The sequence below is a fragment of the Geotrypetes seraphini genome, chromosome 3, assembly GCF_902459505.1.
Source record: "Geotrypetes seraphini chromosome 3, aGeoSer1.1, whole genome shotgun sequence".
Lineage (NCBI taxonomy): Eukaryota > Metazoa > Chordata > Amphibia > Gymnophiona > Dermophiidae > Geotrypetes > Geotrypetes seraphini.
In genome coordinates this window covers 190916210-190943991 of record NC_047086.1, presented here as the reverse complement: position 1 = coordinate 190943991, position 27782 = coordinate 190916210, and the positions used below count along the sequence as shown (strand labels likewise).

At 45.2% G+C, this 27782-nt stretch overlaps 2 protein-coding genes across 2 annotated transcripts in view; one reads left to right on the top strand and one right to left on the bottom strand.

Annotated features, from left to right (window-relative positions):
• Positions 1–27782, bottom strand: part of NCKAP1L (NCK associated protein 1 like) — a 265246-nt gene that overhangs the window by 233000 nt on the left and 4464 nt on the right. The window lies entirely within an intron of this gene.
• On the top strand, positions 2153–26752 carry LOC117357708 (methyltransferase-like protein 7A). Its single transcript, XM_033938676.1, has 2 exons — positions 2153–2650; positions 26353–26752. The coding sequence occupies exons 1-2, from the start codon at positions 2153–2155 to the stop codon at positions 26587–26589; spliced, it is 735 nt and encodes a 244-aa protein (XP_033794567.1). The 3' UTR covers positions 26590–26752.

Genomic DNA, 27782 nt, shown 5'->3' with positions numbered 1-27782 from the left:
TTACATCAGAGGGAAGGCTTCCTCTGATGCAAACCATATCAAAAAGGAAGACTTCTGGGATGGCCGCCAGCCATGGTAGGAAGGAATGCTCCTGGCAGCCTGAAGAGAGTGAATGCGGCTGAACCCAGAGGAAGGTAATACTGCAGAAGCCCTGAACTAACTACTCCCATCCCTGTGTGAGTCTGGAAGGGATCCCCGCAGGACCCCCAAAGATCTAGAGGGGATCCCCATAGGAGTCTCATTGCCTCCATTCCCATGCAGCACACTAGACTTAAGCCATGACTTTGGATGGGAAGTTTTATCTTTTGGGGAGAACAACCCAACTGATCACAACTAAAACTCAAATTTAGGTTTATGCCATACAAATAGGCCTGGACTTTAGAATGGCAGCAGGTTCCATTCAATAAGGATGATCCCAGTATATCTGGGCTATTTACATCTGATTGGGACTTTGTACATAAGTTTGGAATGTAGAAAAGAAAACCGTTATGGTTCAAGAGTATTGTCTCTTCTGTGTTCCAAGAAGAAGTAAAGGTTTGAGTTATTTAGCAACTTGTGCGGTCTAACATCATTGGGAGAGTGAGTAGAAGTCTGGTGCATGCTTGGTATGGAGTCCAGCCATGGAAGTTGGATCCTTCTCTAGTACTAAACAAATAAAATAACTTTATGTGCCCTCTGCCAGAATCTGAGAGAAAATTAGAAACATGATGGCAGATAAAGGCCAAATGGTCTGTCTAGTCTGCCCATTCACAGTAACCATTATTTTTTCCTCTAAGAGATCCCATATAACTAGCCCACACCATCTTGAATTCAGACACAGTCTTTGTCTGCACCACCTCTTCCAGGAGACTGTTCCACGCTTCTACCACCCTTTCTGTAAAAAGGTATTTCCTCAGATTACTCCTGAGCCTATCACCTCTTAACTTCATCCTATGCCCTCATTCCAGAGCTTCCTTTCAAATGAAAGAGACTTGACTCATGCAGATTTATACCACGTAGTTATTTGAACATCTCTATCATATCTCCCCTCGCCCACCTTTCCTCTAAAGTATACATATTGAGATCTTTAAGTCTGTCCCCATACACCTTATGACAAAGACCACACACCATTTTAGTAGGCTTCCTCTGGACCAACTCCATCCTTTTTATTTCTTTTTGAAAGTGTGGTTTCCAGAATTGTACACAGTATTCTAAATGGGGTCTCACCAGAGTGTTATACAAAAGCATCGTTAACTTTCTCCTACATGCAGGTAGTTTTTCCTGACACAATTTTCAAAGTATTTTCACTAAGCCACAGAGCAAGAAGTACATACATACTTTCCACAACTACAAGCACTTAGAAAATGGCCCTCTTAATATACTGGGTGGCAAGTTGCAGATCATGCTTGAAAAGGGCAATTTTGAAATGTTCTTATCGTTCAGTTAGAAATCACAAAGAGTAAGGGGATAACCAGGGGTCCTTACCCCCACCCCCACCACACACCCAGCCACCTGAAATGTTGTAGAGCTGTATCTATTTGCTGGATCTCTCCGTAATTGGTTTTTTTTTTCTGCAGTGGGTGTGATATTTAAACAGTTTAAGCATATCTGAATACAGAGTTGAATTTCATCAGAATTATTCCACTATATACACCTCAAAACTCTATTAAACTAGTCTCCCCTCCTCCTTTCAATCTCTCTCACTCAGGACTATGAACTTTGGCATATATAAGAATCATATAAACTGTACTTATCTTCTTGAAATTATGGCAACATTTCAGAATGCTACTGAACATGAAGGGGAGGAGAAAATATTTCAATTTTCCACTAAAGTACAGAGAAGCACAATTTTTTTTGGGGGGGGGGGCAGGGAAGCATTGATTTTTTTACTGCACTAAAGGTTCCTTAAAACTACTAGGAATTATGTACGCAGTGCTGTTTCTAAAACTCTGAAATGCTGTTACAGAGCTGGCTAGGACTTTATGCAGGGGAGGCAAATGCACAATGAAAACTTCACAGAACCAGTCTGCGGAACTCTGTAGTGACTTCTCTTTCAGCCTGAGCTCTGGCTGCAAAAAGGCAGGCTGCAGCCTGTGCCAAGAGAATATGCTCCACCCTACCAAGCTGCTACTGTTCTTAAACTAGACTTCACTTTACTTTAATTTCTCAAGCCATGGCACTTCTCATAACTGTCCTCAAGCTGGTTGTTGGCCTCCTGGTATTTCCAGTCTATGTGCTACATTTCCTGGGACTCTGGGATCCTATCTGTAAGAGGTTTTTCTCCTTCTTTATGAGCAAAATTACCAGATTTGTCAACCATCACATGCAACTGTACAAGAAGGAGTTGTTCAGCACCCTGGGAGACTATGCAGGTCCCTCAGGCCAGCTCACTCTGCTGGAAATTGGCTGTGGCAGTGGTGCTAACTTCCAGTTCTACCCTCAGGGTTGCAGAGTAACCTGTGTGGACCCCAACCCTCACTTCCAGAGGTACTTGGATAAGAGTTTGAAGAAAAATGAGCATCTGAAGTTTGAGAGCTTCCTAGTGACCCCCGGGGAGGAAATGACCCAGGTGGCTACTGCTTCAGTGGATGTGGTGGTCTGTACCCTAGTGTTCTGTTCAGTGAAAGACATAGACGCTGTGCTGAGGGAGATCAAGAGAGTGCTTAGACCGGTAAGTACTGGGTACCAGAGGGAGATGTTCATTAAAACCTGCAGTGAATGAGGAAAGGAGAAAATACAAGCTGCTTCTTTTGTGAGAAATTGGAAAATTGTTTTTCATTTTTATACTTTAGAAATAAAAGCTAGAAAACAAGGGATGGATATCAGTTTTGTAGAAAACATATATAGTATATTTTTCACTACCTTTAGAGAGAGGAACTGCCTTGGGTTATTCCTTATAGAGGCATTAGAACTGGGGGGTGAGAACAGGAAAAAAAAATCTATGTGCATTAACAGAATTAACATTCCATGAACAGTCTCTCCCTTCCCTCTTCTCCCTACTCCCCCAGTTCTGATTACTCAGCCCCTTTTCTCCATTCCCCACCCCAGACTGCTATTGCCTACTCATCCCAAAGACTGTATGACTGCTTAAATGCAATGGAGTCAAGCCTAATAGTGGTGACAAGGCAACTAGTGTGGGGTTTCCCTGTGACAACCTATGTGTTCACAGTAACACAGTAAATGATGACAAAGACCTGTATGGTCTATCCCAGTGTTCTTCAACCACCGGTCCATGGACCAGTGCCGGTCCACAGAAATTTTGTGCCGGTCCACAGGGCCAGAACGTGTATCACGCCTAAAATAGTGTTCTTTAACCGCCGGTCCACGGTGCAATCGATGCGGCGTTATCTTCGAGCCAGCTCCCTCTTCCTAACTGATTCAGTGCACAAAGCCACGGGCAGTGGCTCCTACGAGCATCCTGCGCCTGAACCAGAAGCCTTCTCTCTGACTTTGCAACGTCAGAGGGAAGGCTTCCAGATGAGGCATGGGACATGCAAGGTGCAATAAGTACTATTATGGGGGCGGGATCTGGGGGTGGAGATTGGGTAGAGATGGGCGGGGTCTGGCCCATGACTTAGCCCTGTGTTCTTCAACCGCCGGTCCACAGAATAATTCTTTTATTTCTGCCGGTCCATAGGTGTAAAAAGATTGAAAAACACTGGTCTATCCAGTCTGCCTGAAAAATCTGCCAGAGCTGCACTCACTAAACTGTGCAAGTTCTAATCTAATCTTCCATTTGTGAGTCGCACATACCTAAACAGGCTCAGTGCAACAGATCAAAGAGGAAAGGGAAAGTAGAAGGGGAAGGGGGCTTAGAAAAGCAAGAGAAGGGACCTAGAAGTGGGGGGTGCTATATAGAAATTAAGACAGTTAATTGTCAAAGAGGTGAGTCTTCAGGTATTTTCCGAATGTAGTTTGTTTCTTTCCTGATAATAATAATAATTTTATTCTTTTATACTGCCATAACCAAAAGTTCTAGGTGGTTTACACTAAAAAGAGTTGGACAATCAGCAAAATACAATAATACTATAAAAAATACAAATATTGGTAAAATAGAATTTCAATAATAAAACTCACTAAGTAATCAACTTATCAAACAAAGTGGTCTTAATTAATTTTTGTAAACTGCAATAGGATAACATAGATTGCTGAATACATTTACCTAACCAAGATTGTTGCCTACCAACTTGAAATGCTAGGGTCCTATCTAAGAAGATCTTATATCTACACCAGGGGTCTCAAAGTCCCTCCTTGAGGGCCGCAATCCAGTCGGGTTTTCAGGATTTCCCCAATGAATATGCATGAGATCTATGTGCATGCACTGCTTTCAATGCATATTCATTGGGGAAATCCTGAAAACCCGACTGGATTGCGGCCCTCAAGGAGGGACTTTGAGATCCCTGATCTACACTCATTAATTTTTGGATAAGCAAATAAGTAGAAGTTTCTAGTTTCTCTTGATGGTCTATGCAACACAAAATGAGGAAAAAGGTAAACTGGAGACAATCCCGATATCAGCTTAAAGTAGATGCAGGAAAATTTGAATAATACTCTTGCCTCCAAAGGCAGCCAATGAAGTAAATGATAATATGGACTAATATGGTTATTCTTTTTTAAACCAAAAATCAATCAAACAGCTGTATTCTGAAATATCCTTAGAATTTTTTTGGGTGCTCCTAAATAGATGATGTTACAATGTCTTTTGGTAGATCATTCCAGGCTTTTACACCCAGATAAGTTAGCATAGAGTGGAAAATGTGCTTGTAGTGGAGGTATTTTGCGGATGGCAGGTTTAGTTGGATTCTGTTAAGGATTCTTGCCCCTTCACGGAGGAGGGTGTTTATGAGCAACTTGAAAAACTGAAGGTGGACAAAGTGATGGGACCAGACGGGATCCATCCCAGGATACTAAGGGAGCTCAGAGAGGTTCTGGCGAGTCCTATTAAAGACTTGTTCAACAAATCTCTGGAGACGGGAGTGATTCCTGGGGATTGGAGGAGAGCGGATGTGGTCCCTATTCATAAAAGTGGTCACAGGGATGAAGCAGGAAACTACAGGCCGGTGAGCCTCACTTCAGTTGTTGGAAAAATAATGGAAGTGTTGCTGAAAGAAAGGATAGTGTACTTCCTTGAATCTAATGGGTTACAGGATCCGAGGCAACATGGCTTTACAAAAGGTAAATCGTGCCAAACGAACCTGATTGAATTTTTTGATTGGGTGACCAGAGAGCTGGATCGAGGACATATGCTAGATGTAATTTACTTGGATTTCAGCAAAGCCTTTGATACAGTTCCTCATAGGAGGCTGTTGAACAAACTTGAAATTTGGACTGCCCACGGCGCGCAGCCATTTGCAGGGCCATCTCAGCCACCAGCAGAGCCGCCGGAGATTCGAGGAGAGGAGAGCGTGCGAGCTCCGCTCCGCCCCTCTCCCGTGACCAGCGAGGGACAGATCGGTTGAAATTTGGACTGCCCACGGCGCGCAGCCATTTGCAGGGCCATCTCAGCCACCAGCAGAGCCGCCGGAGATTCGAGGAGAGGAGAGCGTGCGAGCTCCGCTCCGCCCCTCTCCCGTGACCAGCGAGGGACAGATCGGTTGAAATTTGGACTGCCCACGGCGCGCAGCCGTTCGGCGCGCCGACGAAGGCGCACGACAAAGGCGCATGCGCCTTAGTGAGCGCCTTCGTGAAGCGGCAGTAGTGAAGCAAACTAGAAACAAGCAGCTCACCAGCTCCCCAAAATAGGATAAAGCAACAGCTAAGAGATAATCCTATCAGTCAGATCACTCACATCGTATATTTAGCAACTAACGCCCTAGCAACCTTACTCACCAACAATGGCAACCCGCCTTCCTAAAACCCTGCTTGTCCTTCTGTTGCTCGCCCTCCTCATATCCAACTGGAAAACAGCAGGCTACCATACTTACTCCATCCCAATCATTACAACAGACCTCAGGCAAACTCCACCAGCCAGGAAACTCCACTCCTTCAGAACTCTGACACCATGTCCTAACTCCAGCCTAGAAAGCATCCCAACATTCTGGGGTAAACGACCCCCGCCAAAACCCAAGACAAACAGCCATAAACACTTGACACCCCCAAGAATCTTCCTCAACTCAATCAGTTCACAATTCTCCTTCACAAATTTCACACCAATAAAATGTGCTTACATGAACATAAGATCAATCAATCCAAAGGTGGAATTAATCAAAGATTGGCTAATCAAAGATCATCTAGGATGCCTATTCCTAGCTGAAACCTGGATCACTTCAGACTCCGACCCAAGCATAATAGATCTCTGCCCAAAAGGATATAAATTAGAGCTTGTCTGTCGAGAAAACAAACGAGGGGGAGGGTTAGCCATCATAGTAAAAAACAACTTTAACTTAAAAGTCCTAGCCAAGAACTCATCCCCTCACCTGGACCTTCTAGCATGTCAACTCTCCGATAACACTCTCTCCGGAAACCTGACCTGCATTCTATGCTATGTCACACCAGGGAAATGGTCCACATCAAAACAAGAACTCAAAGAATTCATTCTCCAGAATTCACTAACTTCCACCCACAACTTACTCCTCGGAGACTTAAATCTCCATCTAGAAGACCACTCCTCCAAACAAGTAGAGGGAATACTCTCATATCTCGATACCCTATCCTATCAGATACTTAACCCCGAACCCACACACGAAAAAGGCCACCAACTGGACATTGCAGCATTCACGTCCCATAACCTTGACACTCAAAACATACACACATCCAACGGTATATGGCACCCCTCCCTCTGGTCAGACCACTACAAATACACTTTCACTATAAATTGGGCTCTAAACAACCACAAACCCGCACCCCAAAAAATCCACATCAACACACGACAGAAAATCAATCCTACTACATTTTGGGAGAAGGTAGATCCAGCATTCGACCACATCAACCCCAAAGAATTTGTAACTCACTGGCGTACCCTTAGCGAAGCTACTTTGAACGAGCTAGCACCAATAAAAACAAAAAACAAAATCTGTAGACCTTCAGACAAATGGTTCGACGCTGAACTTCTCCATTTAAAAAGACAATGCAGACACCTCGAAAGAATATGGAAAAAACAGAAACAAGACCAAACAAAAGTAGCATGGAGAATCCAAATCAAACAATATAACATCAAACTAAAGGAAAAAAGGAAAGCATACTATTCCAAACTAATAGGCACTGAAAACCCAGACTCAAAAATACTCTTCAATATTGTAAGAAAACTCACGGACACCAAACCTTTCCTAGCTACTCAAGGAAACCAATCTCCTTCAGCCCACCAATTAGCAGACTACTTCAAGCACAAAATCACCAATATCAGATCCACATTCAACAATTCATTAACCCTCCTCGATGAGATTATAACAACACCAACAATAGATGAAGCCTTAGTAGCTGACAGAACGTGGACTAACTTCCCCAAAGTACAATGGAACGACATGACTCGACTATACAACAAATATAGTAAAACTTCTTGTGACCTAAACAGCTGCCCATCGTACCTGCTAACAACCGCATCCATCAAGTTCAAAGCTAACCTCATGAACTGGCTACAATCCACGCTCACAGATGGTCACTTCCCACCAGAACTAGGCGAGATTATTATCACCCCCATACCGAAAGATCCCAAAGCTCCAAACAATAATCCAGCCAACCACAGACCCATCGCTTCAATCCCATTATATATCAAACTACAAGAAGGTCTTGTAGCACAATACCTCACCAACTACTTAGAAGACCACAACATACTACACCCATCACAATCAGGATTCAGAAAAAACCACAGCACAGAGACACTACTTGTATCTCTAATGGATATAGCCCACCAACACCTCAGCAAAGGGAACAGGATACTACTTATCCAACTAGATCTTTCAGCAGCTTTCGACCTAGTGGATCACAACATACTACTCCAGATACTAGACGCCATAGGGATCACAGGTTTGGTACTCAACTGGTTCCAAGGCTTCCTTAAAACTAGAACTTATAAAGTAAAGACAAAAGACCACATATCTGACCCTTGGTCAAACCCCTGTGGAGTACCACAAGGATCTCCATTATCACCCATACTTTTCAACCTCTACGTATCCTCACTGGGCACCACTCTAGACTCCCTAAATATAGTCTCATTCAGCTACGCAGACGACATAACAATCCTTCTCCCCTTCAATACCCAAGACCCCAACTCATCAGGACGACTGAAAAAACTCTGGAAACGGTAGAAACATGGATGACCAACCACAAACTTAAACTAAACACGGATAAAACCAAATTCCTGCTGCTAGAAAAAGACAAAGAACCTACCTTAACTGATCTGATGACAAATGCAATCACATACCCAATAAAGCCAGCACTCAAAATCCTGGGAGTAACAATAGACAGGAGATGCACAATGCAGACTCATACTAACAAAACCATCCAAAAAGCCTTCTACACCATGCGCAACCTGCGAAAAATAAGAAAATTCTTTGACAAAATACAATACAGGATCTTAGTCCAATCACTTGTACTAGGACTTGTAGACTACTGCAACAGCCTTTATCTACCCTGCCCCGCTTACATGACCAAACAATTACAGACAGTACAGAACACAGCACTCAGACTTATCTACTCGCTAGGAAAATACGATCACATCACTAATGCCTATCTCGACTCACACTGGCTACCGATACAAGCAAGAACTCAATTCAAACTATACTGTCTATTATTCAAAGCACTAAACGGAACAGCACCTCTCTACCTAAACAGCCGCCTAACCCGAAACCTCTCAACTAGAGTAAGGAGAACCCAGACCCCATTCACCTACCCCTCACTCAAAGGCACAAAACGCAAAAAGCTATATGACAACCTACTTGCTACACAGGCCGCGAAAATTGACCCCATCATATCCAAGCTGCTGACCACAACTACGGACTACAAAGCGTTTCGAAAAGATATAAAAACCATACTATTCAAAAAACACATCCCAATATTATAATCTACCATCATCTTCTCTCCCTTCATAACCTCCTGCAACTCACAACCAACTGCAATTTCGTCCCCATAGGCAACATCTAATCTAGTTGCATCGGGCGAAAAGCCAATTCATATCTAGAAACACAGTTTCCCCAAATACCGAAAAATCAGATATAACAACCTAGGAACAGACGATTTTTTGGTAACATAAGATTATGCTTTGTAATATTATGTAAAGCAACATAAGGTTATGCGTTGTAATATAACATAAGGTTATGCTTTGTAATATCATGTAATGTAAGTTTTGCAATGTACTGGAATAATAAGGTAAAATAACATAAAATAACTCTACGTAAAGTCTTGTAAAGTTATGTAAGATAAATTATGTAAGATAAATTATGTAAACTTAATGCAAGTTATGCAAGCACGGTAAGGATAATGTAAAGTAACACAAAGTAACTCCACGTAAAGTTATGTAAAGTTATGTACGAAAAGTTATGTAAAGTTAGGTATGCAAAGTTTGTAAAGTTATACAAATAATTGTATTGTCATCGCCTGGAAATGACCAGCCATCTTCTAATGTAATCCGCTTAGAACCGCAAGGCACAAGCGGAATAGAAATCACTAATGTAATGTAATGTAATGTAATGAAGGGCTGAAGATAGGACCCAAAGTGGTGAACTGGGTCAGAAACTGGCTGTCGGACAGACGCCAGAGGGTGGTGGTTAATGGAAATCGCTCGAAGGAAGGAAGGTGACTAGTGGAGTCCCTCAGGGTTCGGTTCTGGGGCCAATCCTGTTCAATATGTATGTGAGTGACATTGCTGAAGGGTTAGAAGGGAAAGTGTGCCTTTTTGCAGATGATACCAAGATTTATAACAGAGTAGACACCGAAGAGGGAGTGGAAAATATGAAAAAGGATCTGCAAAAGTTAGAGGAATGGTCTAATGCCTGGCAACTAAAATTCAATGCAAAGAAATGCAGAGTAATGCATTTGGGGATTAATAATAGGAAGGAACCGTATATGCTGGGAGGAGAGAAGCTGATATGCAATGACGGGGAGAGGGACCTTGGGGTGATAGTGTCCGAAGATCTAAAGGCGAAAAAACAGTGTGACAAGGCAGTGGCTGCTGCCAGAAGGATGCTGGGCTGTATAAAGAGAGGCGTGGTCAGTAGAAGGAAGAAGGTGTTGATGCCCCTTTACAGGTCATTGGTGAGGCCCCACTTGGAGTATTGTGTTCAGTTTTGGAGACCGTATCTGGCGAAAGACGTAAGAAGACTTGAGGCGGTCCAGAGGAGGGCGACGAAAATGATAGGCTTGCGCCAGAAGACATATGAGGAGAGACTGGAAGCCCTGAATATGTATACCCTAGAGGAAAGGAGAGACAGGGGAGATATGATTCATACGTTCAAATACTTGAAGGGTATTAACGTAGAACAAAATATTTTCCAGAGAAAGGAAAATGGTAAAACCAGAGGACATAATTTGAGGTTGAGGGGTGGTAGATTCAGGGGCAATGTTAGGAAATTTTACTTTACGGAGAGGGTAGTGGATGCCTGGAATGCGCTCCCGAGAGAGGTGGTGGAGAGTAAAACTGTGACTGAGTTCAAAGAAGCGTGGGATGAACACAGAAGATTTAGAATCAGAAAATAATATTAAATATTGAACTAGGCCAGTTACTGGGCAGACTTGCACGGTCTGTGTCTGTGTATGGCCGTTTGGTGGAGGATGGGCAGGGGAGGGCTTCAATGGCTGGGAGGGTGTAGATGGGCTGGAGTAAGTCTTAACAGAGATTTTGGCAGTTGGAACCCAAGCACAGTACCGGGTAAAGCTTTGGATTCTTGCCCAGAAATAGCTAAGAAGAAAAATTACAAAAAATAAAATAAAAAAAAATAAAATAAAAATTTAAATTGAATCAGGTTGGGCAGACTGGATGGACCATTCGGGTCTTTATCTGCCGTCATCTACTATGTTACTATGTTTCATTTCAGAACATTTTTTCCAGTTCAAAGAAACATGAGAGGAAGCTCTGGAAAGGGGGGGGGGGACATAGGATGAAAGTAATGCTGAAAATTAATAGATGGCCCTTGTCAGCAGCATGTAGAATACATAGAAGTAAAGGTCAGCAAACAGTGGCAATAGAACTTTTATAAAAATGAAGGAAGGCTGGAGAGTCCTGGACTCATGGCACCACCTGTCTTTCCTTTTGGCTTCTATTCTCACCTTTCCTCCTGACATCATGGCTCCTTCTGTCCTACCTCCTAGGACTAGGTGACATTCTTGGACCCAGTATTGGTGGTAGCAGCCAGTTAAATATATAGTGTTACATATGCCTTTCAGCGCTATAGAAATAAGTAGCAGTAGTAGTAAAAGAGGGACTCACTGAGCCAATGCATGCTTGCATGTACGAACCAGGAAGTGGCTGCAATGTAACATATGCTGGTCGATAGAATAATTTAACTGGGCAGAAATGGCCGCTGACTGATTAAATTGCTTGTTCAGGACTATCCAGTAATTTTCAGCAGCATGTAATGGGTTTTCAATGCTGAAAATTAGTGGTTAGCACCTAAATGAAAACCAGCTATTTTGGAGATGTTCTGGAGGTGGAGTCAGCATGGCTGGTTAAGTGCTTATATAGAGCATTTACCCAACCAGGGACCACATAAAATACAATCCTATCTTTATGTGGTAACCCATAGTCGCTTAAGTTCTGAGTATCAATTTAACTGGCTCCACATAAACTGGATATTCAGTGCCGAAGCCTGGAAAGTGGTTACATTGATATATAAAATCTTATATGGAATGGGACCTGAAGGTTTATTACAATATTTATCCTTTCCAGTAAGTAGGATTGCTTCTCGTTTTCAGCAATCTTTGAAGCTCAGTTATTCAACAAGTAAATATATTCATTTGAAGTCTTTGATGAGTACCGTATTTTCGCGGATATAACGCGCGCGTTATACGCGTTTTTACATACCGCGCATACCCCTCGCGCGTTATATGCGTGAGCGCAGTATACAAAAGTTTTTAAACATAGTGCCCACCCCGCCCGACGCCCGATTCACCCCCCCAGCAGGACCGCTCGCACCCCCACCCCGATCGACCGCTCGCACGCGCTCCCACCCGCACCCGCATCCACGATCGGAGCAAGAGGGAGCCCAAGCCCTCTTGCCCGGCCGATTCCCCGACGTCCGATACATCCCCCCCCCTGGCAGGACCACTTGCACCCCCACCCCGAAGGACCGCCGACTTCCCGACAATATCGGGCCAGAAGGGAGCCCAAACCCTCCTGGCCACGGCAACCCCCTAACCCCACCCCGCACTACATTACGGGCAGGAGAGATCCCAGGCCCTCCTGCCCTCGACGCAAACACCCCTCCCCCCAACGACCGCCCCCCCCAAGAACCTCCGACCGCCCCCCCAGCCGACCCGCGACCCCCCTGGCGACCCCCACGACCCCCCACCCCCCTTCCCCGTACCTTTGGTAGTTGGCCGGACAGACGGGAGCCAAACCCGCCTGTCCGGCAGGCAGCCAACGAAGGAATGAGGCCGGATTGGCCCATCCGTCCTAAAGCTCCGCCTACTGGTGGGGCCTAAGGCGCGTGGGCCAATCAGAATAGGCCCTGGAGCCTTAGGTCCCACCTGGGGGCGTGGCCTGAGGCACATGGGCCCAACCCGACCATGTGCCTCAGGCTGCGCCCCCAGGTGGGACCTAAGGCTCCAGGGCCTATTCTGATTGGCCCACGCGCCTTAGGCCCCACCAGTAGGCGGAGCTTTAGGACGGATGGGCCAATCCGGCCTCATTCCTTCGTTGGCTGCCTGCCGGACAGGCGGGTTTGGCTCCCATCTGTCCGGCCAACTACCAAAGGTACGGGGAAGGGGGGTGGGGGGTCGGCCAGGGGGGGTCGCGGGTCGGCTGGGGGGGCGGTCGGAGGTTCTTGGGGGGGGCGGTCGTTGGGGGGGAGGGGGGTTTGCGTCGAGGGCAGGAGGGCCTGGGATCCCTCCTGCCCGTAATGTAGTGCGGGGTGGGGTTAGGGGGTCGCCGTGGCCAGGAGGGTTTGGGCTCCCTCCTGGCCCGATCTTGTTGGGGAGTCGGCGGTCCTTCGGGGTGGGGGTGCGAGTGGTCCTGCCGGGGGGGGGATGTATCGGACGTCGGGGGGGGCATCAGGCTTTCAGGATGGGGACAGACCTTCAAGGGGGGACAGGACTTCAAGGGGGGACAGTGCACGGAAAGTCAGGGGGGGGTGAACGGAGAGTCGGGACAGCGCACGGAAAGTCAGGGCAGTGCATGGAAGTCAGGGGGGGTGAACGGAGAGTCGGAACAGCGCACGGAAAGTCAGGGCGGGTGAAAGGAGCGTCGGGCATCATGCGCGGTATACCCGTGAGCGCGGTATACAAAAGTTTTTGTACATATCATCGTGATTTCTGCGCGCTATACCCGTGTGCGCGTTTTACACGGGTGCGCGTTATATCCGCGAAAATACGGTAGATCTTTTGAATATGTAGGAACCAAACTTTGGAATGATCTTCCTTTTGAATTAAGGAAAGTTTCATCATATTATATCTTTGAAAAATTGAAAAAATTTAAAAACATATTATTTTTAAACATTGTTATCTGCCTAGAATCTGATTGGAGATTAGAGCGGGCTATAAATGTTATACAGAATAGAAATAACCTGGCATTGAATCATTGGGAATAACACCACAGGCGGTCAGCAAAATGCTCACTATTGCTGGCTGAATATTGACTCCCATTGTGTCCCAAATGCTTATAAGTGGATGGTAAATTGCCAACCAGTATTTAAGCATGAATGACTATAACTTGTGTAATCAAGATGGCTGCATGAGTAAGTAGCTCTGTGCTAGCTTCGCAAATTCAGACTGTTTTTGTAGTTCACATTGTGTTATTTTTCTACCTTTCTGTTCCCTACCTTTTTTTTTACTCTGGGCCTGCCGTTGGCTCTTTTTCTTTACTTGGAGAGTTCTTTTTGACCTGAAGACTGTGATCCTTGCTCGGGCCTGGGGATGTAAGGATCCCGGGGTGTGCGGCCTTGCACCGAGACTCAGGAGGCGACAGTGCCAAGACCCTGACCTCAGCTTCAGAATCGTTTTGCAGCAGCCACAGACCGAGGTAAAGGGAGTCGCAAGTTGGACAGAATAAGATGGTCTGGAGGAACACAGACTCTGATCAAAGAAGGCGTGCATGTGCCCAGGAGGAGAGAATGAGAGAGGCTCGTCAGGTGTCGCGTGGAAAAGAGGCGCGAGCCATAGACAGGAAACCGAACGAGGAAGAGCACACGGGACTTGGAGGAATCTGGGGAGCCGTCGCAGAGGAGACCACAGCACTGGATGCCTGGGGGACTCCGATTGTTTTCTGCCGGCTCTTAAGCCTTATGGGTAGTTCTTAGGGCAGTCATATGTACAGTTCTACTGTGCTGGCAGAATGTTTAAAGTGTGGTAGGAGTGACGACACTTCTCTGATTTCTATACTCTTCAGGGCAGCTCCACTGTTGCTGGGAGCTGCCCCAACCCAGTCCAGCTGCTGCAGAGAGGCAAAAGGGATGAGTGTGGGAGATGAGCTCCGCCCCCCGACGCCCAGTGCAGCGCCAACTTCTGTTTTCCTGCAATACGCAGGGAGGCAGAAGGGACGAGCGTGGAAGACGAACTCCACCTCTGACGCCCCTTGCAGTGCCATATTTTGTTTTCCTACATCCCTCAGGGCAGCTCCATTGTTGCCAGAAGCCGCCCCTGCCCAGACCAGACCAGCAACTGGTGGAGAGGGCAGAAGGGAAGAGTGTGGGAGACGAGCTCCAACTCCCGACACCCCTTGCAATGCCAACTTTTGATTGATCCTTATTCTTCAGGGCAGACCCGTTGTTGGGAGCTGCCCCAGCCCAGCCTAGCCCAGCGGCTCCAGGGAGGCAGAAGGGAAGAGTGTCTAGAGAGGAAATTGAGAAAAAAAGAATACGCCAGAACACAATGGAGAGCTGCCATAAATAAATTTAAGGACAATATATCCGAAACAAAAAAACTACTACGCCAGTAAAATAGGAGGCAACACAACCGACAGCAAAAAACTGTTCCGCCTAGTACAACTTACATCCCCCCCAAACCAAGAAATTGCAACCCCCTCTCATAAAATCTCAGCCCATGAACTAGCAGATTTCTTCCTCAACAAAGTCAAGCAAAATCGGAAGTTGCCAAGACAGCCACAACAAACACCTCCCACCCCAACTATATGGAATACACTGAACCCTTAAAAGCTGATCAGATCTGGTCTTCGTTCACCAACCTTTCCATCCTTGATACCAATAAGCTATTATCAAAACTAGCCTTATGAAGCAGTCCCCTTGACAAATGTCCTCCATGCCTTCTTTCTGCAGCACCGCATCATATTAAATGTCTCACCATCCTGCTAAATAATTCCCTGAACCAAGGGCATTTACCCAAAGAATTGGGCAAAATAGCCCTAACCCCTATACCGAAAACAGCCCAAGCAGACCTCGCCTTAGCATCCAACTACAGACTGATCGCTGGCATTCTGATCCTCACAAAAATCCTTGAGTCCCATGTCAGCAAGCAGCTAGCCTCTTACATAGAGCAACACTCCTGCCTCCATACATCCCAAAACGGCTTTTGAAAAAAGCACAGCATGGAGCTCATCATCATCATTCTAATCACTAAAATCAAACAGTTGCTAAGCTCAGGTCATCAGGCAATACTGTTTCTATTTGATATCTCCACAGCCTTCGACTCAGTGGACCACCAATTACTCCTAACCAAACTCTTGGAAATCAGAATAACAGGGACTATACTAAAATGGTTTGCTAACTTCCTACAAAATCGCGAATACTTGGTCAAAAGGCAAGAATCATACTCCAATCCTTGGAAGGCATTCTGTGGCATCCCACAAGGCTCCCCATTGTCCCCAATCTGAGCTCTTTGGGACAAGTCAAAATGGAAGACGAAACTGTACTTTCTTATGCCGACGATATTCTCCTTCTCATCCCCATAACCAAAAACTACCCTAATATTGCCGAAAAAATCTCAAACAATATAGATAAAATTCAAACCTGGGCAATGAACAAGAAGTGGAAACTGAACGCCACTAAGACCAAAGCCATTGGTTTCTGCACCGTACAACAGAATGTCATTCCTAACCTCACACTTCCATCAGGCATCACTCTCATCATGGAGAAATCCACCAAGGTACTAGGCTGCATCCTAGATGACACCCTCACAATGGAACCACAAATTTCTAACCATCTACACTATGCGTCAACTGCGACTCACAAGACCATACTTTCACCCACACCATTTTACCCTGATTGTTTAGATGATGGTCCTACCTCAACTGGACTATTGCAACTCCACCTACCTTGGTATCAACGCTACTCTCACCCGCAAACTGCAACTCATCCAGAACACAGCCGTTAGACTAATCTTCAAATTAAAGAAATTTGATTCAATCACAACCTTCATCAGGCAACTGCACTGGCTCCCAATTTCATCCCGGATAATTTAAAAATCGTCATGTATCCTACACCAGATTCTATATGGAAACTCAGCAGCCCCTCCCATTCAACTATTCTCTGCTGCTTGGTCGACATCACATAGGATAAAGCCAAAAAGGGACAGACTCAGGAGTAACCTATGGAAATACTTTTTTTTTAACAGAAAGAGTGGTAGATGTGTGGAATGGTCTCCTGGTGGAGATAAAGACTGTAATTGAATACATGAAATCTTGGGACAAGCACATAGGATCTCTAAGGGAGAGGAAGGGAAGCTAGGTATTATGGGCTATCCACTCTGACCTTCCATATGGTCTTTATCTGCTGTCATTTTCTGTATAGTGTTGCTGACATTGTTACAGATTTCTCTGGCACTAGCTGGATATTGCTGGTGCAGGGCAAGGGTAAAGCATATATTAGCCGGTTTGAAGTGATATTCAGAAACATTCCTGTCCTAATTTATCAGGATAGTTGCACTGAATATTGCCGACATCTGATAGCTCCAACTGTCGGTGGTCTATTCATGTATTCAGCACTATTACCAGACAATGGCTGGTGCTGAGTCCGTGGCGAAGAACCAACTTCCTTCTTCAGAATCACCACGGCAAACTTCTCCCAACAGAAAGTACTTCTGTTTCACAACACCACCACTGCTACATCAGGGGAAAGATGTAAAACATATCTTATCTTTCACAGATTCATACTTTTAAAGAACTTCCATGCAACTTAACAGTGGAAAAGACAAAACAAAAATGGTCGCATAGCTTATACGGCTGTTTTCCCCTTGTACTGATTGGTAATGTTTAAATAAACACCAGTAGAAAAAAACCTGATGGTTACCTATCAATTAAATACAATATATAGAACCACCAAAATGACACTGGAGGTAATTCTTTTCTCTTTTATTTATTTTTATCTACTTATAAATGGGAACAAGCCTCAGAATATTGAGTATTAAGTTTTCACCCATACAGGGTTCTTTCAAAGAGAAAGACACTTCTTTTCTCTTACTCACTTTCACATCACTGGCTTGAGCCATTCCTCCCTACCATCTTTAAGTATAATCATTAAGTATAATTTTTTTATTTCTTCAATGATTTACATTAAAACTACTATTTAATACTAACGGGACTATGTAATTCATTAATGCTAAAAACTATTTAGACCTCATAGTTCATTTCAGAGACTCTGGACCGACAGAAAGTGCACTAGTGCAAAGTGTACTAGTGCTTTAAAGTGCCATTTCAAAAAGTGCATATGTGCTGTAAACTTTTAAACCTAATAGAGCTTGAAGTACTTAGCTTTGTTCTCATGCTCTTTAAGAACCAGGACCGTTGCTTGCTACTCTCAGTCCAGTCTGCTTTGTTCACTCGTCGCTCTGAACCGGCAGGAGTTCATCCTTAGCCCAGATAAGCGTCGCAAAAAGACTCTTCCCTAACGCAGTGGGGATGTAATTTGAACCACTTCTTCTGTCTGTAAAGGAGGCCTCTATATCACACCAATGTAAATATATTTACCATTCCCTCTTTCCAAATTGATCCACAGTGCCTCTTCCTTGCCATTCAGATCCTGCAATTGTGTGGTTTAATATGATCTTTAATGTATAATGCAACTTGCCCTCCTTTTCTTCCTAACCTGTCTTTCCTGAACAGTCCCAGTCATGGTTCTCCGTGAACCATGTCTCTGTGATCGCCACTATCCAACTCATCTTCTTCCATCATAGCTTCTAGAGCCAGAATCTTGTTTCCCATACTTCAAGCATTAGTATATACTGCTTTCCAGGCATTGCCCTCTTTTCCCATCTATGTAGAGGTATTCAGTGATTTACCTACCTGAGGGTTTATACTCACCCAGGGGCTTTGATCACCCTGCCCCATCACTTCTAGTTTAAAGACCTCTTCAGTAGATTAGCCAGCCTGCCGCCGAAGATATTTCCTCCCTTCTTTGATAGATGTATACCATCCCCGCTCGGCAACCCTTGGAAAATCATCCCATGGTCCAGGTAGCCAAAATGTTCTCGATGACACCATCCACATAGCCATCTCCAAGATGTGTGCTTCTCTGACCTGGCTCTTACCCTCGACAGGATGTATGAGAATACCACCTGCGCACCTGACTACTTCACCTTCTCTCCCAGAGCCACTGTGTATATATATATATATACCGTATTTGCCGGCGTATAGGACGACTGGGCGTATAAGACGACCCCCCAACTTTCAGTTAAAAAATAGAGTTTTGTGTTATACTCGCCGTATAAGACGACCCCTTCTTCCGCACACCTTCTCTACCGCCCCGGGTGCAGCACAGCCGGCCAGGTTCCCTTACTTTTGTGGCACTTCCCCGACCGACCGACAACAGCCCCGGTCCGACAAACCTCCCTGCCCTTAACCGCGAATCTAAATTACCTTCTTACAGCTGCTGTAAGAAGGTATTTAGATTCGCGGCTACAGGGCAGGGAGGATTGTCGGACCCGGGCTGTTATCAGTCGGTCGGGGAAGTGCCACAAAAGTAAGGGAACCTGGCCGGCTGTGCTGCAACCGGGGCGGGGCGGCCGCCCCTCGAACCGCGAGGCTACTCTCCTTCTCCTTACCTGCCATGCCTGCAGCACAGAGCCGAACGGAAGTCTTCCCGACGTCAGCGCTGATGTCGGAGGGAGGGAGGGCTTTGTTTAAGCCCTCCCTCCCCTCCGACGTCAGCGCTGACGTCGGGAAGACTTCCGTTCGGCTCTGTGCTGCAAACAGAGAAGGTAGGGAGAAGAAGAGCCGCGCGACTGAGTACATCCAGCCCCGCAAGTAAGGGCATGTAAACTGTACCCGGCGTATAAGACGACCCCCGACTTTGGGGATGATTTTAAGGTACTAAAAAGTCGTCTTATACGCCGGCAAATACGGTATATATATATATATATATATAATATCTACATATATAAAATCGGAGGTATGTATGTGTGTATGTGCCGCGATCACGCAAAAACAGCTTAACCGATTTGAACGAAACTTGGTATGCAGATCCCTCACTACCTGGGATGATATGTTCTGGGGGTCTCGCGGCCCACCTGCACACGTGGGCGGAGCTACAAACAGAAAATTAGATTTCACCCATTCATGTCAATGGAAAAAATGTAAAAAGCTGCCATTCTCACTGTAATTCAAAAACGGCTTGACCGATTTGAACGAAACTTGGTATGCAGATCCCTCACTACCTGGGGTGATATGTTCTGGGGGTCTCGCGGCCCACCTGCACATGTGGGCGGAGCTACAAACAGAAAATCAGATTTCACCCATTCATGTCAATGGAAAAAATGTAAAAAGCTGCCATTCTCACAGTAATTCAAAAACGGCTTGACCGATTTGAACGAAACTTGGTATGCAGATCCCTCACTACCTGGGGTGATATGTTCTGGGGGTCTCGTGGCCCACCTGCACACATGGGCGGAGCTACAAACAGAAAATCAGATTTCACCCATTCATGTCAATGGAAAAAATGTAAAAAGCTGCCATTCTCACAGTAATTCAAAAACGGCTTGACCGATTTGAACGAAACTTGGTATGCAGATCCCTCACTACCTGGGGTGATATGTTCTGGGGGTCTCGCGGCCCATCTGCACACGTGGGCGGAGCTACAAACATAAAATCAGATTTCACCCATTCATGTCAATGGAAAAAATGTAAAAAGCTGCCATTCTCACAGTAATTCAAAAACGGCTTGACCGATTTGAACGAAACTTGGTATGCAGATCCCTCACTACCTGGGGTGATATGTTCTGGGGGTCTCGCGGCCCACCTGCACACGTGGGCGGAGCTACAAACAGAAAATCAGATTTCACCCATTCATGTCAATGGAAAAAATGTAAAAAGCTGCCATTCTCACTGTAATTCAAACACGGCTTGACCAATTTGAACGAAACTTAGTATGCAGATCCCTCACTACCTGGGCTGGTATGTTCTGGGGGTCTCGCTGCCCACAACTCTATGTTGCTTGCTCAAGGGTGGGTTCACCCAAGAATTTATATGTTCTTGTTCCTGGAGGTGAAACTAAAATTGTTGTTTATAATCATGTTTTGCGTTAGTTGTATTGTATTCATTTTGTCAAATATTTCACATTATAATTTGAATATTGTACTTTTTATTAAGCTGTAAAAAAATAATTTCATTCACCACTATAAAGTATCTTTATTTGAATCCATTTACAGTGTTATTGCTATAATTAAATACCCGTGCAATGCCGGGGCATCAGCTAGTATATATATATACTTGGGATTTAACGTATGGCTTTTATTCAGTTTAAATTAATAGTAACAAAGATTAATTAACAATCTTACCCCCTCCTTTACAAAGTTGCACTAGTGGTTTTAGCGTCGGCCGGGGCAGTAACAGCTCGGACGCTCATAGGAATTCTATAAGCGGAGCTGCTAACGCCCTGGCAGGAGCTATAAACACTAGCGCAGCTTTGTAAATGAATGCCTGTTCTCATCTGTATCATGGAGTTTATATTTGTAGTGTTGGTTGACTGTACAGTCTGTGTTGTCATTGCTAATAAACATACTTTAAAAAAAGGAGGAGGTTAATTAAGGTCAGATTAAAGAAATATGTAGAAACAACCTCTTACCAAACCATAGAAAATGTACGCTTATTATTTCCACACAGTCAATACCACATATTTACTTTAGCTTATTCCATGTTTACTGAACAAACTCAAACTTTGCTAGCTGTTATCAGGTTAGTACTGCTCTTAAAAGTCTGATTTAAAACAGAATTTCTAATGCAACCGGAACATCAGTCTTGACCAACATGTTTTCCTGTTGGTTTGACATAGAGGTAATCTTTTAACCTTTTTTTTTTTTCTTTTTAACTTGGCACGTCTGCATCAGCTGTGCCAAGGGATAGAAGCGACCACAGCAAGGGAGCACCATAGATCTTCATGAGATCACCAAGCAGTGGCGTACCAAGGGAGGGGCGGGAGGTGCAGAGTGCCCCGGGTGCCAACTCTACGGGGGTGCACAGCCGACTGGCCGGGTCCGGAACCTCCCGCGCTGCTCTAAACGGCACCTGCACCTCAGCGCGGCTGCCGTACTTATTCCGACACAGAGTTGGCAGCTGCGCTGAAGTGCAGGAAGGTCCCCCGATGACTGCCATCTGCCGCCTCTACTCCGAAAGAGGTAAGTGATGTCAGAGGGGGTGGACCGCCAGCCGCAGTCATCACGGGACCTTGCTGCAACTCCCTGTGTCTTCCAGCCCACCCCCTCCAACGTCACATTTCCAGAGGCGGAGGCAGAGGCAGCAGAAGCAGTCATCGTGGGACCTTGCTGGTTTGGAGGGAGAGAGGAGCATAGAAGGGTGGTGGAGGGACAAAAAGGGGGTCAGGGTGGTATGGAAGGGTGGTGGAGGGAGAGAAAGGGGCAGATGCTGATGAAATTGGTGTGCAGGGAAAGGAGAGAGAGACATAAGGGGGAAGGATACTGGATGGAATTGGGTTGGAGGGAAAGAAAGGGGGCAGATGCTCATGGAATTAGTGTGCAGGGAAAGGGGAGAGAGACATAAGGGGGAAGGATACTGGATGGAATTGGGTTAGAGGGAAAGGAAGGGGGCAGATACTGATGGAAGTGGGGGGGAAGGGAGAGGAGAGAGTGAAATGCCAGACCATGGGGGTGCGGGAGAGGAAAGGGAAGAAGAGAGAGATGCCAGATCATTGGAGGAGGGAAGGGAAGAAGATGGATGTCAAACCAATGGGGGGTGAAAGGAGAAATGGAAGGGGGAGGCATAAAGTTTCTGGAAGGGGAATAGAAGGAGAGAATATGCCATATAGAAGGGGCAGAGAGAGTGTAGACAGTGGATGAAAGGAAGAGAGTGACAAGAAGATGAAGAAAGCAGAAACCAGAGAAGACAAGGTAGAAAAAAAATTCTATTTATTTATTTTTTTTGTTTTAGGGGAGATGCATCGCTGTTTCTGTGGTGTTGCATTGTATGCAGAGTCTAGCTTCTTGGTGGTCCAATTTAACCTTTGTCTACGTATTTTTATTTTATCCCTCCTTTTACAAAACTGTAGAGCATTTTTTAGCACCGGCCATGGTGGTAACAGCTCTGATGCTCAGAATTCTATGAGAGTCTGAGCTGTTACTAGATGGATGGACTGGATGGACCATTACTAGATGGATGAGACTGAATGGACCATTCGGGTCTTTATCTGCCGACATCTACTATGTTACTACCATGGCTTCAATCCGGTCCAATGGAGCAACATATCTGCCTTAATTTCACAATTCATTAATGAATTAGAGCAAGAAGGCTCTAAAGTGGAGGAACAGCCAAAAGCAAGATCTTCCCCAACGGGCTGGAATAGGAGGAGGGAACAGACCAGACAAGTGAACAATGAGGAAAGAGAGTTCAGGATCCAAAGAACTGAGCGGATCCCGGCAGAAGATGCAGGCCAAGGAAAGTCCCCAGACATCGGCACCACTCAGTCACTCAACATCCAGATGGGATCCGACCAACAAACTGCACCTCTGTCAAGCTATAGCATAATACTGTTCTCCTAAAAGGAAAGGGTTACTGGTTTCCCCTCCCCCCAAACTGCAACTTCTGCACATAACAGAAGTACAGCACTGTGGCTTCTGGAAGTTTGTTAGCTTTCTTTCTTAGGTTCACACTGCCTTTAACACAGACTGAACAAAGAGCTTTCTATTATAAGCAGGAATATCTCCTGACAATCTTTATTTTAGCTTTTAAGAAACTATTAATCATACCAGGTACCAGCCAACTCTTCTGTATTTTCACCTGGCTCTCATAACATTTCTGTATGTCTGTTGTACTAATAGACACACACTCATCTATCACTGGCTCTGTTTCACTTTCTTCTGGCTCAGAGAGCATTTCTACGTTGTGGACCTCTGACATATGGTTCCCACCTTATGTAAAGTGTCTAGCCTCATTGAGCCTTAGAAGTTTATTTATTTCTTCCATTTGTGCGTCGCACATACCATACAAGCTCTAGGCGACTTCATCTCTCTCTTAGCCTTCCTTCCATGAATGGCTATTGCAGTGGAGTTCTTCTCCCTCACTCTCTGGTCCCCCACCTGTTTAAGGAGGCTCCTAGGTGGAACAGATATTTTCATTGGCTGAGGCATAGTGATTTTACCTGCCTGCCTCAAAGTGTTCTGAGGTAGCTTATCCTTCAATGATTTCTCCACCCCTCCCCCTCTTCTCTAACTAGAGCAGGAGATGTGGAATCTATGGACTGTCTCAGTCTCAGATGAGGATAAATAAGCCTTTGGTGCAGGCATGTTTTTTTATTTCCTGCAGCTTTTTCTTTAGCTGAATACCGCTATTTCTGGCTCTTTCCCCAGTGACAGGGCAAGTTCTTTTATTCCCTTGCTGAAATCTAAGGATTTCTTGGGTTGCCACATTTCCCCTGTCACAGGTGGGATAGTTTTTAGTGGTGGGTGCAGTTTGTGGGGTAGGAGGGCAGTTGCAGGTATAGTTCTGGGATTGGGGGTATTTTAAGGGTAGTAGGGCAATGTACAGGATGGTGGTATAGTTCATAAAGATGGGGCAATTTGAGGATGGTGGGAGTTGGAGGTAGTTTGTGGGGTGGTGGGATAGCTACTGGTGATATGGTTTGGGAGTGAGACAGTTTTCAGGGTGGTGGGTCATTTGCAGGGCATAGCTTTGGGAATGAGATAGTTTGTAGGTGGTTGCAGGGATAGTTTTTTTTAGGGTGGGCCAGTTTGAAGGGAAGTGGGGAAATATGTAGGGTGAAAGGGAATTTGCAAGGGGTAAAGGGTGAGGCAGTTACATGGGGTGGCTTTACTGCTCCTAATTTTTATAGCGCTACTAGATGTACACAATGCTGTACTCATTATATTCAGGTACTTGTTTTATATGGGTAATGACAGTTTGGGGGGTTGGGGGAGTAACATAGTAAGTGATGGCAGATAAAGACCTGCGTGGTCCATCCAGTTTGCCCAGCAGTCTCATGATCTAGTAGTTATTCATTTTACTTGCAAAGTTCCTCTATAAGATGTCCTCCCCACGATAAGCAAGACCTACACTCAGATGATATAAATGTGCTATAAAATATGCATACTTGCTCCTGATCCATCTTGCCATTTACAGGACACAGACCATAGAAGTCCGTCCGGTGTCAGCCACATTGCCCCAGTGCCGGAGTCGCTGTCAAAGCTAACTCCAACCCGTCCTGATCTGTTTTGCCATCTATGAGACAAAGACCGTCCAAGACTGTCCAGCATCAACTTCACTTCCTCACTGCTGGGACTGTATTTAATCATCACTCCTGCGAATCATAAATGAAATTATAGTTGTTGATCTTTTGAGTCTAGTGTCAATACAACCAGGACGAAAGAAGTTATCCTGACGCTGTATCGGGCGATGGTGCGCCCACACCTGGAATACTGTGTCCAGTTTTGGTCACCATACCTTAAGAAGGATATGGCGTTACTCGAGAGAGTTCAGAGAAGAGCGACACGTCTGATAAAAGGGATGGAAAACCTTTCATACGCTGAGAGATTGGAGAAACTGGGTCTCTTTTCCCTGGAGAAGAGGAGACTTAGAGGGGATATGATAGAGACTTATAAGATCATGAGGGGCATAGAGAGGGACAGATTCTTCAAACTTTCAAAAAATAAAAGAACAAGAGGGCATTCGGAAAAGTTGAAAGGGGACAGATTCAATACAAATGCCAGGAAGTTCTTCTTTACCCAACATGTGGTGGACACTTGGAATGCGCTTCCAGAGGACGTTATAGGGCAGAATACAGTACTGGGATTTAAGAGAGGATTGGACATTTTCCTGCTGGAAAAGGGAATAGAAGGGTATAAATAGAGGATTACTGCTTAGGTCCTGGACCTGTTGGGCTGCCGCATGAGTGGACTGCTGGGCAAGATGGACCTCAGGTCTGACCCAGCAGAGGCATTGCTTATGTTCTTATGTTCTATCCTCTTTCTATTTAGGGATCGTTTGTGTCTATCCCATGCGTTTTTGAACTCGGTCACCGTTTTTGTCTCCACCACCTCCACAGGGAAGGCATTCCAGGTTTCCACCACCCTCTCCATGAAAAAGTATTTCCTGGCATTACTCCTAAGTCTACAGTAAGATAGCTTGTATAAATAAAGTTTGTTTTGAGGGCTAATTAGTGGTTAATAATAAACTCATGAAACAATTTGTTGCTTTAGCCTCTCCCATTGGTAAAGCCCAATAGTATTGTTACTTATGCCGAGATAAGGAAGTATCTACTTTCTTTATGGTAGTATCTGCCAGGAGAATTATAAGGGCCCGAGAACATTTATTTAAAATTCAACACCAGTTATCCAAGAACACCTGATCATCCTGGTACATACTATTACTACTAATCATTTATATAACCCTGAAAGGCGTACGCAATGCTGTACATTTTGACATTTATAGATGGTCCCTGCTCAGAAGAGCTTACAATCTAACTTGGACAGGCAGACATGACATATAGGGTTGGGGATGCAGAACCCAAGGTGAGAGGAGTTAGGAGTCAAAAGCATATGGTGAAACAAAGTAGAAGGGACAGAGTCTGCAGTTGGCAGTTGAAGAGAAGAGCACAGATAGGAGAGACTTTATCAGCTGAGCGGAGTTCAAGGAGGTAGGGGACACAGGAGGAGATAGGCGAAGAGAGATAGTAGGAGCGTAGAAAGCTTCGCTTCCGCCCACACCACCTCTGGACCACCAGGGATTCCAGCGGCAGAGGTACAATGGGCAGGGAGGGGGGGGACACAGGGTGTATAGCCTGGCAGAGGCCTGCAAAAAATTTGGGAGGGGTGGGTGGGCGCTGGCCCAAAAATCCCAGTTTATATTCGAGTATATATGGTAATTTATGATATCACCCATATAATTGTATTTTCTAGGGTGGTGCCTTTTTCTTCATGGAGCATGTGATTGGACATACTTCCAGTTGGACCTTCTTCTTCCAACAGATCTTGGACCCCACCTGGCAACGACTGTTTGATGGGTGCCATCTGATGCGAGAAATATGGAAAAACTTGGAACAGGCTGGCTTCAAAGAGCTAAAACTACGACACGTAACACCTCGACTGAAGCTGAACCCAGCCAACCCTACTATCCTTGGATATGCTGTGAAATAACTTCAAATCTATCCTTGTTTTAGAGCCGAGAACCAGCAGCTGAGGGAATGGAGGGGTATGGGGAAGAAAGTGGTGACCGGCTCATCTTTTTTGGGTCAATCAGAGATGATATTCAGTAGCAGTGCTTAGTTTAGTGCCACTAAATATTTGCAGTTGGGCGGCGACAAGCAATTTAAATGGGCCAGAGCATCTCTAGCCTGCTTAAATACCCTGAAAATCAGCCCATATTTTTAAATAATAAATTTTTATCTGGTAAAAGTACATACAGATGGTTCTTTTGAGTTTGTGTGGCTGCAAGATTATTGCTTTGACTGCACCTGGTAAAAGTCACTGCCCTAGGTGAATGCCTAGTCTTTGCCTAATGGTTGGCCAGGCTTATAACTGCTGCTTCATATAGATTACCCCCTCTATACTTTTGCTTAGGGTAATAATTGCTAAAGGTCAGGATGCCCAAAAAGAAGACTTCCAATTTCAGGTGTACTTTGACATATACCTGGTAAAAATAATCTTATAAATTCCCCAAGCGTCACTGCCGCTATAACCGACCAGTCTCTATGTGGAAGTGTGGCATCTTTAGAGCCACATTGACAGAAATGAGGTATAGAATTGGTCTCAACTCTTATAAGACTTTCTTTAGCATGATAAAGTATATGGAGTATCTGCCTGAGTCTGATTTGGCATCTAGGACTGGCTCTATGGCACGAAAGTCCAGTAACCTTTGCACTGTTGCCCCGACTCTGAGGGCTCTCTCCAGTCAGCCAGCTGGAGAATCTACAGTGGTCTGGAAGGGGGCACCAAACTCAATTTTGTAACCGCCTCAAACAACTTCCAAGACCCAACAGTCTGTACCAGGGGTAGGCAATTCCAATCCTCGAGAGTCACAGGCAGGTCAGGTTTTCAGGATACCCACAATGAGTATATATGAGATGGATTTTGCATACACTGCCTCCTTGAAATTCAAATCTATCTCATGCATATTTATTGTGGATATCCTGAAAACCTGACCTGCCTGTGGCTTTTGAGGACTGGAATTGCCTACCCCTGGTCTGTGCCAATCTGAAGCCAGGCCGACTGGATGGCCAACAGCCTGCCCCCTATCTGGGGGAGCTCAATCCCTGTCATGGCATCACTGTGATTTCTTAGAGGTTGGGGAGAAGTAAGAGCCCGCAGCCTGCTGTCTCCTGCTTCCACTG

Coding starts and splice junctions, on each gene's coding strand:
- LOC117357708 (XM_033938676.1), top strand. CDS start 2,153: ATGGCACTTCTCATAACTGTCCTCAAGCTGGTTGTTGGCCTCCTGGTA. Junction 2,651..26,352: donor TCAAGAGAGTGCTTAGACCG/GTAAGTACTGGG, acceptor TGTATTTTCTAG/GGTGGTGCCTTTTTCTTCAT.